The following is an 18,545-nucleotide window of genomic DNA, read 5'->3' on the forward strand; positions in this document are numbered from 1 at the left end:
CTGCCTGGATTCTTTCTTATGCCACAACAAGGCTTGGGGGCTCCCAGGCAAGTGTGGTCAACACTGTCCAGTCCTACACCAACAGCTGGCTCATAGGAATAAACCATCCCTGGGGACAGGAGGGTGCACAGAAAGGGGCCTGGCTATACTCTGTTTGACAGGAAAGTCACCCCCCCCCCCTTTCCTCAGGAAAGATGGATTTCCTCCTTAGATTAGATACTTCACAGCCTTGTGACAAAACCACATGTATAATCCAGAGAAGGACCGCTCATAGAATCCCATTTCCAATGGGAAAGAGGATAAAACCCTAGCAAACATGGCATGTGATGAGGGCATGCACACTACATGCCTGATTCCGTTTCAGCAGGGAGGATAAACCCTTCCTGCTGAGGAGTTTCTGTGTTAACACACATACAAAGTGCACAGAACAAAAGCAAGTGAGTGTGTGAATGAAATAGAAGATAGAAGAGGATTTTCACATTGTATTGGTATTTTCTTGTATGTCTTAAGATGCTCACGAGAATGCACGCACATATAACTTAAGCAATTTCTAAAGAAATTATACCTCAAAGAATAAAAGAATTGGGGACACAGACCTTAAAGACACCACCTTTACTTCCTGTCCCTGGGAGCGGTCACCTTGTCAGAAGGCGCCGAGGACCAATCTTGGTGGTGTCCCTCAGGCCTCTGGGGTGCAGGTTTCTAAGGGACAGGAATGCATATGGGGGGCAGCAGCCAAAGCCATAACCTAATGCACATAGGGACAATATGCTTAGGGTGGTGGTGACTGAGTGGAAAGCCAGCACAGGGAGGGGAAAGTGGCCATCAGGGTGCATGGGGTGAGATCACCACACAGGACCACAGAGGAGTGAAAGTCCCTTTGCACATGGGTGGGTGGAGTTAATCCTGTGCTGACTGCATTTTTCATGGGGTCCAAACACGTCCTGCCAGCCCCTGCTCCCCGCCCCACCCCACTACCTTAAGGCTGCCTCCACCGGCTGACTTGCTCTTAAGACACTAGTGTGAGGGCATCTGGGTAACTCTGCATCCTTACCAGAGGCAGCAGGCAAACCCTCTCCTGCTCTGAACCAACCATGGATAACAGGGACAGCTTCCCACGGAAAGGCAGATTTTTAGTATGGCCCCACACTGGGACGATCTCGGAACATGAACAAACGCGGAATCCCAGCTGCCACCCTAGAGTTTCTGTTGACTTGGTCTGGGGGCAGCCTGGGCACGGTGGCTTCCAAGCTCTACAGGTGACTCTAATAAGCAGCCAGAGCTGCCACCCAGGCCCCCAGAGTGTGATGATGACAAGTTGGTTGAGGTTTTCCATGGCCTCCTGCTCTGCAGGGCAAAGTGCCCAGCGCGGAGTCTGCTCATTGTCTCCCAACCTCCTTTCGCTTGTTTTCCTCCACAGTCTGCTCTGACCCTGCCTTACCCTCCTCAGGATTGCACAGAACGGGGTTCCAGACCTGAAGATGGGGCGGCTGGCCCTCTGTCCCTGTCAGGTGAGCCCCCTTATCACGCCTGTGTCACAGTCCCTGCTACTCTTCTAAGAGCAACACTTGGTTTGCTCATGTTTGCCCACAGTGAGCACAGTCAGGCCCAGGTGGCAGTTCTGGAGAATAACACCGCTAGCTCGTTCCTCCTGGGTACGCAAGACCGTCCTTGAGCTTTCGACACCTTATTAAAATCTACTCAGAACAGTCCTGGCTCCTCCGCTGTCTGAGTGGATTTCACTTTGTGTAAACATCTTGGAGAAATTATACCTTTACGTTGGCTACCCCACCATGAAGGCTGAGGACCTCTGACCCTTCGGTCCGATTAGCTGTGTTTAAGAGCTCAGCAGCAGCAAAGGCAAACACACAGCTTTACAAAGAAAAGAATAACGCAGCCATAAAACACGGCCTTATCATGGGAAGAAAAGTGATCTTTGGAACAAGGACACCAGATCTCTTCCCTCTACTAGTAGAAGTGAGAACTTATCTTCTGGTTTTGTTTTCTGTCTTGCTTTTTTAAATTTTTTCTTTTTTGAGATTCTCACTCTGTATCCTAGGTTGGCATAGAACTCACTAGGTAGCCCAGGCTAGCCTCACCTTAGCTTCTCAAATATTGGGATTACAAGGGTGAGCCATGACTGGCTTTCTGTTTATTTTAAAACTTAGTGTGGTTCTGGCAATGGCCAAGGAACTCTGTGCCCTATAAAACTGGAACTGTAATAAGGTAGTTCTGCCAATAAAAGGCACACTAATAATCACAGCAGAAGACAAGGCTGCATTATGGCTTTTGAGGACTTTAAGAACGCCTGTGTCTATCATTAGACAATTTTATTTGATATGTATTAAATTTTGATTATGTAAGTTATGTTTTACAACTGCATAAAAATGAATAAATTAATATGCATTTCAAAAATATCTTGAAACAGTTCTTTTTTTAAATTGCAGCTTTGTAGGCATAAAAGCAGCATGTACCTTAAAGACCCTGTCTAACAGTGATGCTGGGCCCTGTGGGTGGGAATGGGATTCAGATCCAGAGGGAGAGAGGTAGTCTTGTAGAGTTTGGGTTATACCTGTGCCCTTCCTTCCTGACTATCTCTAATATTCTGAAATCTGACTCAGAAAGACTAGTGAGATGCTTCCATAGACACAGCATGTCACCCTGAGAGCCAGGCTGGCCTTAAGGGGACACACAAGGAGCCAGGAAGATCAGTCAAGGTGGAAGCTGGATGTTCTGGAAAGTTAGTGAGGTGGCTTTAGTGGGAGTTTTCTGGAAAGTTACACATGAAGGCAAAGTCACGAGAAAGGAAAGGAGATGGGGCTCCCTAGGACTCAGTGAGGAGCTCTCTATGGAAAAGCTGTTAGGGAGGGGGCCAAGCATGAGGTGGCAGTCAGGGCACACATGGGGCTGCACCTGTGTACACATAGTACAGGTGTAGGTTTGCTCAGAGCAGGAACACGAGAGGCTCACCTGTGGGAGTCGGTAGGTGCTATGGACCATTGGACATTTCTGATGATAAGCACAAAGTAACCATATAGGAAGGCTCCCTTGACAGGACAGGATCGACTTAAAGATGAGGAACAGTTCCCATGGGGGTCTAAGCGACAACCAAAAAGAGATGCAGGAGGTCTGGAGGTTGTGGTCAGGAAGACAAAGAACCCATGTAACAGCCCTAGGCTGCAGATGGGGTAGAGAGAGACTGGCAGGGGTTGAGAAAAGGTGATTGGCTCAGTAACCAGGAGGACATAGGGTACCCTGGGGGATGGGCAGAAGCATGTCCTCAAGGAGTTCAGGGCAGAGCTGGTGACCAGGAAGCAGGGGCTGTGCCAGCACGCCTGCCTTTGTATGGAGAAGCTGAGAGGCACTTACTCTCTGTTTCTAGCACAAGGGGAAGAGAGCTCTTGGGTCTCCGGGATTTCATCTCCGGGACCTTGGTGTTCTCACCGGGCCGAGCATCTGGAACAAACAAAGGGAAGAGAAACATCAGTCAGCAGCTGTCTAAGGAGCTGAGTAGAGGAGGCACCCCAGGCAGCACCGTATCTTGACCCTAGTCGGCCCACCCACCCTACATTCCACTCGGAGGCCCTCTGTGCCCGCCGCCGAGTGGCGCCTGCAGCAGGCCCTTCCTCCAGGGGAGCACCAAAGAAGGAGCGCCTGCTGGATGGTCCTGATAAATCAGGTGGCTGGGACAGTCACCCAGCAGGATGGATGGCCAGGCTAGGGAGCTGGTTATTGCTCCCTGCTGTAGCAGTAGAGGCTGCCAGGACTAAGGCCACTCGGCAGGGCTTGGGCCCTCAATACCCTTTGCTCTTGTTGTCCCCATGGGGCCTTGATTCGCTTATCTAAATGGTCTACAACTCAAAGGCTTTCTGCAGATGGAGGGGCCTCACACAGAAGAAAAAGACCAGGCCCCTTTGGGTTCCTTTGGGTTCACAGACTAAAAGGTGTGTGTGGCCTTTGGTTTCTGAGACTTTGCTTTTGCACTGGGCCAGGCCTGGCCAGATGAAGGCTTCAGGACAGGCCACTCACATAGTCTCAGAGACTAAGGCTGGGACTCATTTAAGTGTTTTTGCAGCGCATGTACAAGGCAGGTCTTCGGATCTCTGCAGTGGCCATTGGCTGAGGCTGGGCAGCAAGTTCCCTCTTCCACAATGCCAGGAGCAGGTATACTCTCTCTGAGAATACATGTGAGCAGCACCGTGGGCACAGATAGGGCTCTCTCTGGATTCTCAGGAGACTGGATTTTTCAAACTTTGTGGTAAAACCACCCAGGACTTAGATAAGAAGCCGCTGGCTGGCTGGCTACTACCAGGCTCGTGTTTTCACTACTCTTAGGGCAAGGGATGGAAGGCACCTCCCCCTATCCCCCAAGTTTCTTCCTGTCCTTATCCTTTATTTCCTGCTCCCAAAGAGGAAGCTCAGAGGGAGGAGGGGATTTTCCAGCAAGGGTTTGGCCACATTCCTGTGGCTTGGCTGGAGAAGAAGGGCTAACAGGCTGTCCTCCAGGTTGGGCACCTCAGCTGGTCTTGTCTAAACTGGGTTCCCTGTAAGGGGTGGTAGGTACTAGGAACACAGACTACAGAGGTTGGGGGGGACACACACTTCCTAGTTTCTGGTTGCATTTCTCCTGGTCCCTTGCATGCTCTAGAATGTGCATCTGTCCACACAGCCCCTTTAACTAAGTCTTGTTTATGTAGGCTTCCTCCACCGCATGCCTGGCCTCTCTGTGAGCTGGGCCATCCAGTGACAGAGGCTGCACGTGGGCACAGTTAGGTGGCAGTCGAGGGACAGCAAGGTCAACCCCCCTGTTGAATACAACCAAAGCTATATACACACAACTGTGGAAATGATTCCACTGGAGCCTTACTTAGGGGTTCCTAGCACTATATGATGGGTGAGATAAAGGGACAAAGGAGGAAGAGATCCTTTCAAGCAGAGCTTGACATCCCAGCCCATACCCTGCTGCCTCTCCCACTGTGTGACGCCCCTATCTGCCAACTCCCTAAGAGCAAAGGAGCCCCAGACGGAGAGTTCAGGCAGGGTTCTTGGCTTCTGGAGCCGACAAGGTCTCAAGTTGCCGCCCATGCTCCGAGGCACCAGTTTCACATGGATACATTGGAGGAGCAGAAAGACCCCTGGGACTTTAAAGAAAGGTGCACTCAGAAGTGTCTTGTCCTCCCCTTCCTAGGAGGAGGAATGAATGGCAGAGTGCATACGGAGTACCGAATTCCGGCTTCAGTGTGCTTTTTCTCACAGTAAGTTCCAGAGCAGAGAGGAGTCTGGGAAAGAGGATCAAAGCCATTTTTCTGACAGGTAAGTGGAGGCACAAGCAAGCCAAGGTGATGGGCCCAGATTTCCTGGCTTCTGAAAAAGGGTACCGGGAGCCCATGGAGTCCTTTCCCCGTTGGTCATGCTGGGTGCATTTTGTCTTTGTCATTGGCCCCTGTGAGGACTTGGGCGAATCATTTAAACTGCTTTCATAGCCGTAGAAAGGGAACTTTTATCTTTTCTAGTTCACTGCATCCCAAAATCCAGGGAAGGCAAGGCATAAAATGATATTTTGGGCCGGGCTGTGGTGGCGCACACCTTTAATCCCAGCACTCGGGAGGCAGAGGCAGGTGGATCTCTGTGAGTTTGAGGCCAGCCTGGTCTACAGAACGAGTTCCAGGATAGGCTCCAAAGCAACAGAGAAACCCTGTCTTAAAAAACCAAAACCAAACCAAACCAAACAAACAAACAAAACAAAAGAACAAAACAAAAAACCACAAGCAAAAAACCAAACCAGATGGTATTTTGGCGAGATCAAAAGCACCATTTACCTAAATGACCTCATTCTTTTTGTTAGCCATGTTCCCTCACCTTCTAATGAACTTTAGCATCCTCTCACTTCAGAAAGCCCTTGATCAGCCAGCTCTACCTGCGTCTGCAGTGCCCTTGGCTCTGGGGCAGCGTGGGTTCAGGAGAAGAGTGAGCACTTCACCTGGCTTGCACACGGAGCTGGTTTCGAGAAGCTCCCCTCACTGCAGCTTATCTCCCCATCAGACCCTGAAGAAAAGGGCTCAAGTTTCCCTTCCAAATCAGGCATATTCCAAACCCAGAGGCTCAGGGCAGGGGAGAGCAGCACCCCCTAAGTGCCAGTAATGTGGGGGCTGTGTAGGAGGTATGGGGCCCAGCCAGGAATACTAAGCTGCCTGGCCACTGTGAGAACCGCAGCACGGAATGGGCTGGGAGGACCAAACGCTTAATCAAAACCAGCTTTGTGCTCACGTGCTGCCCGGGGGATAAAAATAATAGTAATAAAAGTTTGAGAGCAGCTTGTATTTTCTGTCTATTTTAATCATTTTGTGATGAAACTGGTTTTATTTCTAGATCTGAGCCCCAGGGCTGGAGTCCTTTGCTGGCCTGGATGTGCCCCTAATAAAGTACGGGGGTCGAAGATAGAGGTGTGGAAAATCTGGGGCTCCTAAAGAGATCATGGGATCTGCCCTTACATGGACAATGCCTCATCCCTTCTACTGCTAGACTAGCTTTGGGCTCAGGCCCCGGCATACTTTTTTGTACTATCTCCCCCACCCCCAAGAGGTTGTATCCCTGGACTCTGACCCTAGGCAAGGGAGAAGGCAGTTTTGGGAAGGTTCTAGGGGAGGGTCTGAACTTCAGGAGCCTCAGGAAGGGCAGAGCAGGGGGCTGGGCTCCTGCATCCCCTGGGACGGCTCTTTTCTTACTGGTCTCTGCCTAAGAGCAAGCAGCATAGGAGCATACGGAATTCTGGCCGGGAAAACGTGAAGTCTTCTCTGCCTGGGTTGTTTAGTGGTGACGAGCCCTTGGATGAGCTCCTAAACTGTGGGATGAGAACCTTCCTAGTTAGGAAAAACAGCATCCCACCGGAAGAGCCAAGGGCAAGCGAGTGGCAAACAACAGGCAAGGAGCCAGCGAGATGCCTCAGTGGGTAAAGACACCTGCCACCAAGACTGAGGACCCGAGTTTGATCCCCGGGACCCACACGGTGGAAGGAAAGAAATGACTCCTGCGAATTGTCCTCTGAGCTCCACACAGACTCTATTTCATGTCCTGAGGCCTCAAATAAATATTAAAGTGTAATAAAAAAATTGAAGTAACAGGTGGCATTCTCTAGGTATCTACCCTATGCATGCACACGTATGTCCTTCATGTACTCACAGCAGGCAAACATGACACTCACCAATACTTAAATTCTTTCCCTCCCTCCGTCACTCCCTCCATCCCCTCTTCCTCTCTCTCCCTCCCTCCCAACCACCCGCTCTCCATCCCCTTTCTTTCCTTATTTTGGAGACAAACTCTCACCCTGTAGCCCAGGTAGGTTGGTACTTGCCACACAGCCCAGGCTAGTCTTAGACTCAACCCAATCCTCTGGCCTTGGGCTATTTGAGCGTTTTAGAGCTGAAAACCCAGTCATTTGCTTCAGTCCCACCTACTACTACTAGCTGCACATGAAGATTTAAAGAATAAATATGGAAGCAGGAGAGGATTAAGGAACATGCTAGGACTCAGACCAAGGCAGGTCAGCTTCTACTTAGCACAGCCAGCTGACCACAGCGGTTAGGAGCCAGCACTAGGGTTTAAGTTCCTATCCAACTAGCCAGGGTGGCCTGTGCAGGTGATCCGGTCTCTCGGTATTAAATAAGGCTGAGACTGCTGTCAGTCTCCTGAGCCCCTCTTGTCATGGTCACTAACGATCTCTGTGTTATTCTTTCCAATGGTCATCGATCAGGCTGAGCAGCCCCAGTGGCAGCAATGAACTCATTGGTCATTCTTTTCTCTCTAGAATCCTGACCATTGGGCTTCTGGGCTATCTCTCTCCCGGACTTGGTTCTCTCTTCTTGAGGACATTCATCCCAGTCCCTTCTGCAGACCTCTGAGCTCCTTCTACCTCTTAGGGCTGTACTCTCATGTCTCTCGGGTCTTTTCTTCAGTCACATCCTCTATAGGAGCTCAATCAATCCCAACTCACTCAACGACCTCTCCATGTGGCTTCCACCCTATGTTCTGTCTTCAGTCCCTCAGATTCAGATTCATCTAAATATTTGTCCATGTGACTCATCTCTGGAGCTGTCTCTCCTGGGAATTTTACCCTCATATGCATGGAAATTTGACGGTCCCCCAGCCTTCACATTTTGACTTAAGTAGGTAGCATCACCATTGACCCTTCCTGCCCCCTGAAAGCCTAGATGTGACAAGTCAGAGACCTGGCCCCTGTCCAACTCTCCAGATCGAATTCATCAGCAGCTCCTATCATCTCTTAATCAAACCAGATGACAAATCCCATCTCTTCTATCTACTCCAACAGTCTGAATGTCGTCACACCCTGCAGCTGGCCTCCCTGCTCTCTTTCTTACATACCTGAGCTCTGCTCACCATGAAGCATGTGGTGCTGTCCCAATACACTGGGACATACACAGAAAACCCGGTTTCCTGTTCCAGTTCATGCTACTCAGCAGCCCTAGACCCTGCCCCTCTTTAGCTTTCTTTCCTGGCGCTCTGCACCTGGTGCTTGGCCCAGCAGTCTGCTGCTTCTTCCCACGCTGCCCACAAGCACCGTCTCTCTGGGATTTTCTCTTGCTTTTTCTCTCTCACCTCTTTTCTCTTCTAAAACTCCTTGAAGGTCTCTGTCCAAATGTTCATTCTACCATAAGTCCTCAGCGACACTTTTCTGAAGAAGGAGTCCTTTCCCCATTACTAGGCTGCGCTTTTCCAACATCACATGGTATTGCTTAAGTGTTTGTGTGTGCGTACACACGCACACATGCACATGCACGAGGACACACACACACACACACACATGAAAGTCAAGTCCAAACACCAGCTCCCTGAGCTGTGCCTGGCAGGGTGCAGACCTAAATATTCATTGAATGAACGAACAATGGCATGGGTGCCACTGCTACATGCTCCTCCTACGCAAAGACGTGTGATCTTTTGTGACCGTGAAGCCCTCCTCTCCCTGAAGGTAAGGCTGGGTGCCTTGGCTAGTGTACCTGAGCTGGGAGGGAATCATAGGAATGAATGTCCCTTGAATAGAAGTGACTTCCAAGCAGAGGGCTGGCAATAATGGATGCCAAGGTCTCTCAGAAGTGACTTGCCATGCAAATTCCCTAACCAGAATCAACTGGGAAAAGGTCTGGCAGGTCCCAGGACCAGACACACCTGCGTTCTCTCAGGACAATGAATATTGCACTTTACTGTGTGGGGCTTCAGCCTGGAGTGGTGTTTATTGTCAGTCTTTGTGAGCCCATTTGCTCCTTGGGAAAGGGAGCCTGCCCCTTGTTGCAGAAACTGAAAAGATGAAGTACGGAAGTCTCCAGCCACCGTAGGTGTTAAAAGTCAACTACTTCCCTTGTGGGTGAGATTTTTGTCAAGTTCAACCCATCACAGGGTCAGTACCCTTCAGGATGGGACAAGTTGACACCTACCTTCTGCTAAGTTTGGAAGAAAGGGTGATATGACCACAAACAACAAAGGGCATAAATGTTTTCATAGGCAAATGACTCAACTAGGGCTATTAATAGCCGAACAAACTGCATTCTGTAGGTTACTCCTTCCTGCCTTATAAGAACCAGAACACTTGCCAAGCATGGTGGCACACACCTTAATCCTGGCACTGTGGAGGCAGAGGCAGAAAGATCTGTGAGTTCAAGGCCAGCCTGGTCTACAGAATGAGTTCCAAGATGGCCAGGACTACACAGAGAAACCCTGTCTTAAACAACAAACAAAAGGAGAGGAGAAGTTGGAGGAGTGAAGGAAGAAAGGAAGGAATGGAGAAAAGAAGGAAGGAAAGAAACAGACAGAACACACCTGAGCCCAACAGGATTCCTGTCTGTGAGATCCTGAAATGCATCCTTACATTGTAGTCTTAATGGTATTGGACACAGGCTCAATGAGTAGTAGTGGCTTCCAGGAGGCATGACCAGCTCTGCTGAGTGACAGCAGAAAAGCCAATCAGAAGTCAGCGCAGTAGAGAGGGACCTCGCTGTCATTTGGGAAGGATGCAGGACTGTTTCTACCCAGAGTTCAGGCAGGAGGCTACAGTAGATGGATTAGACGCACTCACTGATGAAAGGTCACCCTTGCTAGCTACTCCTAAGGGCAAATGTTTTCTCCCTTCCTTCCTCCTTTGCCTCATCTTTATTTCTTTGTTGAGACAGTCTCCTATGCTGGTCTTGAACTTGTGATCTTGTTGCCTCGGCCTCCCCAGCACTCATAATCCAAGACTGCATACACCAACTCTCTTTGAGAATTTGACTGAAACCATAGATCCTGCTTTTTAGAAAGATGCTCTTGCCACACATATGTGGGCTTTTGACAATAGTGAAGGATGGCCAGAGATCTACTGAGATCTCTGAGGACCGTGTCCTGGGAGTTTAGAAAGCTGAGAGAAAGAAAAGACAGTAGGTCACTCAGCTTTGACAAACCCAAACCCAAAGGAGGCAAAAAGCTGCCATAAGGTTGGTTAAAAAGCCCACTGTCCTTCAGGGTTTGCCTGGCGGTGGCTCCTGGGGGGCAGGGGGTAAATAGAGCTAAGTGTGGCAAGAAGCTCATATAAGAGATGGCACGGGACACATCGCCAACGACAACAGCATGGGAAATGGGGAGTAAGGCTGGGGAAGAAGGCTGCCCTTTTTCCTCTCTACAAGCAAAACCCGACCAAGGCCAATTAACTGTGAGTCGCTTCTGTTGTCTCAGCTGCTGTCTCTCCTGTCTCTCTTCTAGCTCTCCTTCCAAGTCCCAGGTCCTGATTTGTAGCCAGGGGCCAAATTCTGACTTTGAAGGAACTGGGGAGAAGTGACAGTGGAGACCACAAAGAGTCCCCCAGGATGCCTCCTAGGCAATCAGAGTTTCAGAATGAATGAGTCCCCTAAACAGAAGAAAAAAAAACCCAAACCAAACAAAACCTCCTCAACACGTTGTGCAAAGGAAAAGGATATTGCCTTCTGCAAACAAATCTGGAAAAGGTGCTGACACTGTGCGGATAAGGAGGACAAATTGCTCTCTTGCCTGCAGCGAGCCTTGTAAATAGGAGCTCAAGAGACCAGGGGTTTCCAAAGCAGATAACCTCATTAGCCGATTGGCCATTTACAGATAGGAGGAATCTCCCTAAGCCCCCAGTGTGGCCTTAGAAATAAATCAGTTTCCAGGAAGGCACCACCTGGACGGAGGGCAGTACGTCCCTAACCCAGGTGGAGACAGGCAGGTGACACACACCAGGAGTAGGCAGGAGCCTCACAGCAGACAACTGAGTTGACCATGAACCCTGATCCATCAGATCTACTTCCTCAGAGGCAGAGTCCGTAGTTCCTAGAAAGTCATTCCTAGGCTAGGCTACTTGTACCCTGTCAGACCATTTTGGAGGCTTCTTCTTCTTCTTCTTCTTCTTCTTCTTCTTCTTCTTCTTCTTCTTCTTCTTCTTCTTCTTCTTCTTCTTCTTCTTCTTCTTCTTCTTCTTCCTTCTTCTTCTTCTTCTTCTTATTATTATTATTGCTAGAACTATTTAATTTACTTTGTATGTTTTCAAAAGACGCTTTCCTTCAGAAGACACCCCATCTTTTCTTCCATTTATTATGTATGCCACTTTGTGCTTTGTGACCAGGAAGGGGGTCATGAGATCCAGCATGAGGACAAAGACTCTCTGACTTACGGGATGGCCATAAACCAGGTAAAGATTTCAGGACCAGAGCGATCAGACTCGGGAGCCAGAACAAGGAAGCTGCTCCTCCAGATGCCTTATTTGGACACCAGTTTTGACAAGTTACTGACGGTTATTAAACAGGCATTTCAGGGGCAAGAAACTGATTCCCCAAAACTACCTTTTTAGATGTTTCCAGGAAAGTATGAATAAACGAAGGATAGGCACTGGATTGAAAAACAAACGGCACTGGGTTGAGAGACTCACAGGGGTCCCGGTAGGGTTTGATTTCCAATGCTGACAGTGATGGCGAGGAGAGCTGATAGCCAGGATGTCAGTCTAAACCGGCACAAGCCTCCTTCTACCCCCAGGCTCTAGTTCCACACTCCTCATGGACAGGATGAAGAGACACAAACTCACGCTTCCTGCTGGGCCTTGCTCCTTCCTGAGTTGGGGAGCTCCACACTCCTCAGGGGTCTCTCTCTCTCTCTCTCTCTCTCTCTCTCTCTCTCTCTCTCCTGCCCCTTCTCCCTTCTCTCTGCTGTCATGTTTTCTTTTGGCAGAATTAGCCCTATTCTCCTTTCTCCCCCACCTCAGCCTGACTCACCTTCTCCTGGAGGACACTTGCACACTCAGCTCTGTCCTCAGGTCAAGGTTCCTCAGGGGGCCTGGGCACCAGCACTGTACGTACACACTTGCTTGCTGTGGTCTGTCAAATACTTAAGAGTCATTTTCCTGTGGGTGTGCCCTTTCTCTTGCTGGTGCCCTTGTGCCCGACTTCCTTGCCCAGAAGCTTCTGGGTGTGGAAGTCAGGACAGGGAGGGGAGGAGAAGGTGAACAGCCCTTCTTCCTGGCTAGAGATACAGGAAGAGGCCATGTGGGCAGTCAGGTAATCAAGGTGAGGTTGTCACTTCCCTTCTTGACTCATTTTCTCTTTTCTTTCTTTCTTTCTTTCTTTCTTTCTTTCTTTCTTTCTTTCTTTCTTCCTTTCTTTCTTTCTAGATAGCTGGAGTCTCACCAAATGAATGTTAAAGTAAGGCTGGAGACCATTTGGGGTGGGGAGTCATTCAGATGCAGGAGGGGCCAAGAGATGGGCCCTGCATGGCAGCAGTGGCTAAGCATGACTTACCATCCACAGTGACTTGGCAGGAACACTCGGCCTGGCCGGCACTGTTCTTGGCTACGCACTTGTACAAGCCCCTGTCCTCAGGCAGTGCCTTCTCGATGGAGATGGAGAAGAGTGAGCCTGTGGGGAGAGAACAGGAACTGTGTGAATGCCCAGGCAAGGGTGCAGTACCTTCCCTGGTAGCTGCAGCACAGGAGGTGTCCTTAAAGGTCCCTTCTCAGAATCCAAGAGCGGAGGCCAGGCGAGAATTTGGCTGTCCCTGAATCCTCAAACTCTCTGTTGATAACCTGCTTCCAAAGAGCCTAACTCCTAATTCCTAGTCAATCCTTCAGGACCCCTCCCCCACTGGAGGACTCTCTCATAAGCCGCAGAAGGAGGGAGACAAGCCTTTGTCAGTGGAAAGAAGGGGGAGGGGCAGATGGACATTGCCTGTTCCCAACACAGAGCATAAGCAGCCAGGTACAATCTCCTGGGGACAGTGGCTAGGAAGGAGTCACCTTCCAGTGACGCTGGGGATACTGCTTGGTAAAGCAAGTTTCTAAGAAAACAAAAGACAAAAACCATGAGTTTGGCTGGACAGTGGTGGCGCACGCTTGTAATCCCAGCAGCTGGGAGGCAGAGGCAGGCAGATGTCCATGAGTTTGAGGCCAGCCTGGTCTACAGAGTAAGTTCCAGGACAGCCAGGATTGTTACACAGAGAAATCTTGTCTTGAAAAACCAAACCAAACTAAACGTGTGTTTGCTATGATGTATGTGTGGAGGTATGAGGACAACTTTCAGGAAGCTTTTTCCTTCCCCCACATGGGTGCCAGGGATTAAACTCAGGTCATCAGGCTTGATGGCAGGCACATGTTTCCACTGAGACATCTCACCAGCCCAAAGTAAGGGGGTTTGAGTGAACAGGTAAGTAGGAGAGGGTGGGAACCCGTGTATAACAGGGACACTGGCCTTTGGGAAGCTCTTCTGTGAGAGCGTAGTGGCTGTGGTGTGTGACTTGGCAAATGGCTTTTTTGGGAAGAGTGTTATGACTTAAGGACAGACCACCAAGGGGTCCTAGGCCATAAGAGAGACTCCTGGGGCATTCTTCCTACAAGGCCAGGTTGCCTGCCCCCTCGGGAGGGGTGAGGATGGCTTCTTTCCCTACAGTCCACGTAGGCTACCCTTGCCTAAGAACCACCTCCGAAAGCCGAGAGGGAAGGCAGGCTGAGAATATACAAGAGCTCAGGGATCCGGTCCTTCCTCATCCGGTTCTCTTATCCTCAGACCGATCGGGACTCTTAGATCTTCCTGGGGGTAGGTGTGGGCCACCTACGAATGGGGCTAGCCTGACCAGTCAAGAGTCAGCCATCTGCTAGGTCCTCCCTTGAGCCTTGTGAACAAGCCTATAGTATGGCATCCCGCTCAAGTCACCCAGTGAAGAGAAGGACAGAGCAGAGCCGTGCCACCCTGCTGTCTGTAAGCTATCCATTCCCACAGCCCCCAGGCCACTGTCACTGGGAGGATGCGGGACAAGATCAGTGGGCACTGTTCCCAGCGGGGACATAACCAATCAACATGGTTATACAAAGCAGATGGCTGGAAACCGAGAGAACAAGGGAAGCATCAGTTGGTCCCACAGCACCACGCCCAGGCTGCAGAGTTGGAAAGGCTACACTGTTTCATGGGCCATACCCAGGCTGCAGAGTTGGAAAGGCTACGCTGCTGTTTCATGGGCGGCACAGCTGATCTGTGTCCCCTCCCTCCTCCCAGCTCTTGAACGGGCCTCACTGTCTTTCCACGGAGAAGGCAATGGGCCACCATATCATCCCAACTGCAACAGAATGGATTTAAGTCTGGCATGAGAGTAAGAACTGGGAGGCACAGGGACAGAGAAGCAAAGGCAGCTAGTCCATTCATCTTGGTAGGAGGATGTGAGGATGACCCCTAACATCTGAGCCTGCAAGACAAGGCTCAGAAGAAACCCACCCTCCTCTGAATTTCCCTGGTCTGGGAGGACAAATTCAATTTCCCCATCCCCAAGTTATATCCTGCTTCATAACCCGCTTTTTGTTTTTGTTTTTCACGATTTGGTCCCCTGGCTGCCTTTGGCCTGAAACTTAAATGACAGGCACAGTAGATAGTAGTGCGAGGGCTAGAAGGGCAGTGGCATATTTGAACAAGAGCCCACTTTTCTTCCCAGCTCTCCACGGCCCCAGCAGAGCTTAGCCATGGCCACATGCATCGTGGCTTAGAAGACTGGGCAGGCTGGAGGCTGGCCACCCCAGATGAAGAATCTGGTATTTCCTGTGGGACGTCTCATTCTTGACCTCCAGAAGAAAACTGTTTCCCAGCAATTTTTTTTTGGAAGCCTCAGCTGGTCAGCCTGGTAGGGAGTATTGAGGAGGAGTGTGGGGGGATGGGAAGCAGGAATCCACTGAGTGGTTCAGCAGGAGCTACCCAAGAGCCAGCCCCTCCTGGATAGGAAGTGGCTCTTCTGTGATTAAAGACCCCCCCCCCCAAGCTCTTCCCTTTCCTGAGTGGGTTGGGAAGGGGTGAGAAGAGGCTAGGATTACGGTCAGGAGGTTGCCTGAAGTCCTAGAGGCTCCTGGTGGTTCCAAAAGCCTCCCTGACCTACCCTCCCGATAGGCATTGACCAACACTGCCGCTCCCCTAGGGTCCCTTTCTGGGGCACAGTGTCCTCTGTGTCACCTCTAAGGCCCTTGCTCTAGCTGCACCTTTCCTGGGCTTCCCCAGGCACCTGACATAGCAAAGCCCACCTCAGGGCCATTGCTAGATCACACTCCTGTCTCCCAGGCTAGCTCTGGGGGAAGTAACCATGCTGGAATGTAGTTGCAATAAGTAGTTGAGATTATCTGAATGGAAGAGGCTATTTCCACAGCAGGTGACCTGGAAGGATCTATGCAAGACAAGGTCACAAACACACAATCAATAACATATATTAATCTGTATTGTTAAAAAGATCAGGCGGTTTCTAGACAGAAAGAAATAGGTAATTTTGAGTTCTTTAAATGTAGTCTACACACAAGCAAAGGTACCATGTATAATTAATTCTTTGTAGGTAGTAGGTGCTATGTAATTTGCAGGATGAATTTATACAAGATCGAAAAAGCCTTTGTAAGAGTCCACCCTGAAGGCAATTTAAAAAAATGAATCATCTCTTGATAATAGCAACAAAAACAAAGCGTCATTACTAGACTGGGAGAAGTGTTTTGCTAGGGGAAGCCCAGCCTGGAGTCAGGAAGCAAATCTTGGGAATAAAGGCCCTTTTATTGCTACCGCAGCCCTGCCTGGACTCCAGGGTCACCCCTACAGCCAAGATAGGTCTGGAAAGGGAAGCCCAGGTGCGTGTCCCCAGAGGGCAGGTCCAGATAATGGTCTCTTGAACACAGATATCCCACAGCACTGGGGACAGATGAGGAAGACCACTTCCACTTCCTTGATCCTCCGAGAATTGCCTAATGGTCAAATCCCACCAATGGCCATCACACCTCTTCTAGGGGTTTTCTTCGCATTAAGTGGGGTGGATGTGATCCTGTCCTGCAGGCCCTGGGGTTCAGCAGAGGAACCCCCATACCTACACAGGCCATCCCTAGCAGTGGGCCTTCTAAAACCCACGGATTAACTGGGTATAAGGAGGGCATGAGTGTCTCTTGACTAAAGGGACAGGAGGCTAAGAAAGTATCCTGGAGGAAGTGAATCTTGAAAGAGGGGGGGATTGACAAGATAGGCATCAGTGCAGCCGGAGGTAGAGGTGGGGAGATAAACAGGAAGATGGGTATTGCCCTTTCCCCCACCTCAAGTCACCCACTGAGTTTCAGGGGTACACCCCTGTGGCTCAGGAGCACTCGGTCTGCTCCACCTCCCTCCTCTGTGCCCAGCCCTGGCCATCACCCCGTCCTTCAAGCCAGGCCACTGATTGTACAGCAGATGTCTGTACTTTTTGCACTGGATTCTATCCCTTTGTGGCTCCGCTCACCCTGAGAGTGTGGACCTCACCACCATCCCCTCCCTGTGCTATCTTCAGCAGTGAGCCAGCCAGAGCCCCTAAAACCCAACTGTTTGTAGCATTCCTCTCTCCCAAATCTCCCCTGCGTGGCTCTCTGTTGCTTTCAGACATGTTCTCTGACAGGATGTGGGCTGAATTCAGGGCCAAGTCACTACAGCCAGTCCAGATAGGCCCATTTGCAAGTAGACAGCCTTTAGTGCCCCAATGTAAGGGACCATTTACTTCCCTATTGCCCAAATCTGGCCTGCTTTCTGAGCTCTGAGGGAGCCCAGGGGCTTTCCCGTCAGTCATTCCTTTTCTTAGCATGCTATAACTCCCCTCAGGTCCACTCTGTGGTGCCTGGCTTCAACAGTTTTATAATAGTGAGCCTATGTCTTCTGTGCCAGATCTACTAGGAACAAATTTGTCCACTTCTGGCCACCTTGCTGCCTTCCTGGACCAAATAGATGATTGGTTGCTGATAAGCCCTAAAACACACATCCCTCTTAAAGACTTAGTGAATCCAGGTCTAGGAGGTGGGGCTGGCATCTGGAGGACAAGCACTCTCCGCTTTACTGTGGTAAGAAAGGCTCACAACACGTTCTGCTCCCTCCATCACAGAGAAAAGACCAGACGGTTGGCAAGCCAAGGGTACTACCTGTCTCCCAGTATTTGTGTCTAGTCACAAAAATCTCAGCAATGTGAATTACAATCCCAGCTCTGTTACTGAAGAGCTATGCAACCTTGGGCAATTTACTTAACTTCTCCGTTAGAAAGATAGCTAGGAGGGTGAGAATTAAGTGAACAGGAAGTGTCAGGTGTCTAAGACGGCATCGGGACATGGTGTTCAACCCATGGAAAGTAGGTATTCCTACTTTGAAGTACTGAGAATACTGTTTAGAGTCTGGGTTGGAGCTCTCTGCAAGGAGAAGATGCTGTTTACATCTCTGCTCTACAGCCTACTCTAAGCAACCCAGGCATAAGAGAAGCCAGTCCCTGGTGGCTTAAGAACACTTCTGGAACCAGGGCTGAGGCCTACCTTACACTGCTTGTTGAACAGACTGGAAGTGGCCATTGGTGGCTTTGGCTTTAGGAACTGCCACCTTCACCACTGTTTGAACCCCTGTTTCTCCGAGGTTGATGTACTCATGGGCACGACTGCAGGAATCTATCACTTCATGTCCCAGGCTGATAGCTGTCCTCCATCCTGCCCAGAGCGGTCACTGGACATGGAGACCTGGGAAACCCCTGGCCAAGCTTTCCAGTTTGTTTGTGTGAGGGAGGACCTTGGGTACAACAGGGAAAATGGTAGCACCCACTGTCACGTACTTCTCACCCCACCACAGAGGCCCTGAGACCTACTGTGTGTGAATATCATAGACCCAGAACTAGCAGACATGGGGACAGATACCTTTGGAGAATCCTGCCAATCTGGGGACATCCATGTGAAAAAGTTATTGTGCCAATACACTAGCGGAAGATAACATCATCTCTGTCTGCCGAAAGAAATTCCAGCTTGCTTTGTGGTCCTTCAACATTTAGACTCTGTATATTTTGGCCCCTCTGGGTTAGCTGGCGGAACTGTAGAATAAGGGACAATGACACCTCTGTGTTTACCTATCTGTAAACACCTCCCTCCAGGTGTCTGGAGGTAGACAGCTGTGGGATGAGGGGAGAGTGGGAGGAGAGGGGAGAGGCCTGTCTACTCAGCCTCTGCAGGGACTGTCCTCTGCACCTCAAGGTACATGCTGCATCCTGGGAACTTCTTCATGACTCAC

General features: G+C 50.1%; 1 protein-coding gene across 2 annotated transcripts in view; it reads right to left on the reverse strand.

Annotated features, from left to right (window-relative positions):
• The window catches only part of Mylk (myosin light chain kinase), a 256,640-nt gene that overhangs the window by 65,361 nt on the left and 172,734 nt on the right, over nucleotides 1–18,545 (reverse strand). The window contains exons 17-18 of one of the 2 annotated variants that reach the window (XM_075965312.1): nucleotides 12,786–12,902; nucleotides 3,370–3,456 (exon numbers count right to left, since the gene is read on the reverse strand). In XM_075965312.1, coding sequence (XP_075821427.1) covers nucleotides 3,370–3,456; nucleotides 12,786–12,902 — 204 coding nt within the window. Of the gene's footprint in view, nucleotides 1–3,369; nucleotides 3,457–12,263; nucleotides 12,388–12,785; nucleotides 12,903–18,545 lie in introns of those variants that run through there. The other variant, XM_075965321.1, reaches the window with a different exon arrangement.

The sequence above is a fragment of the Microtus pennsylvanicus genome, chromosome 1 (genome assembly GCF_037038515.1).
Source record: "Microtus pennsylvanicus isolate mMicPen1 chromosome 1, mMicPen1.hap1, whole genome shotgun sequence".
In the NCBI taxonomy this organism is placed as follows: domain Eukaryota; kingdom Metazoa; phylum Chordata; class Mammalia; order Rodentia; family Cricetidae; genus Microtus; species Microtus pennsylvanicus.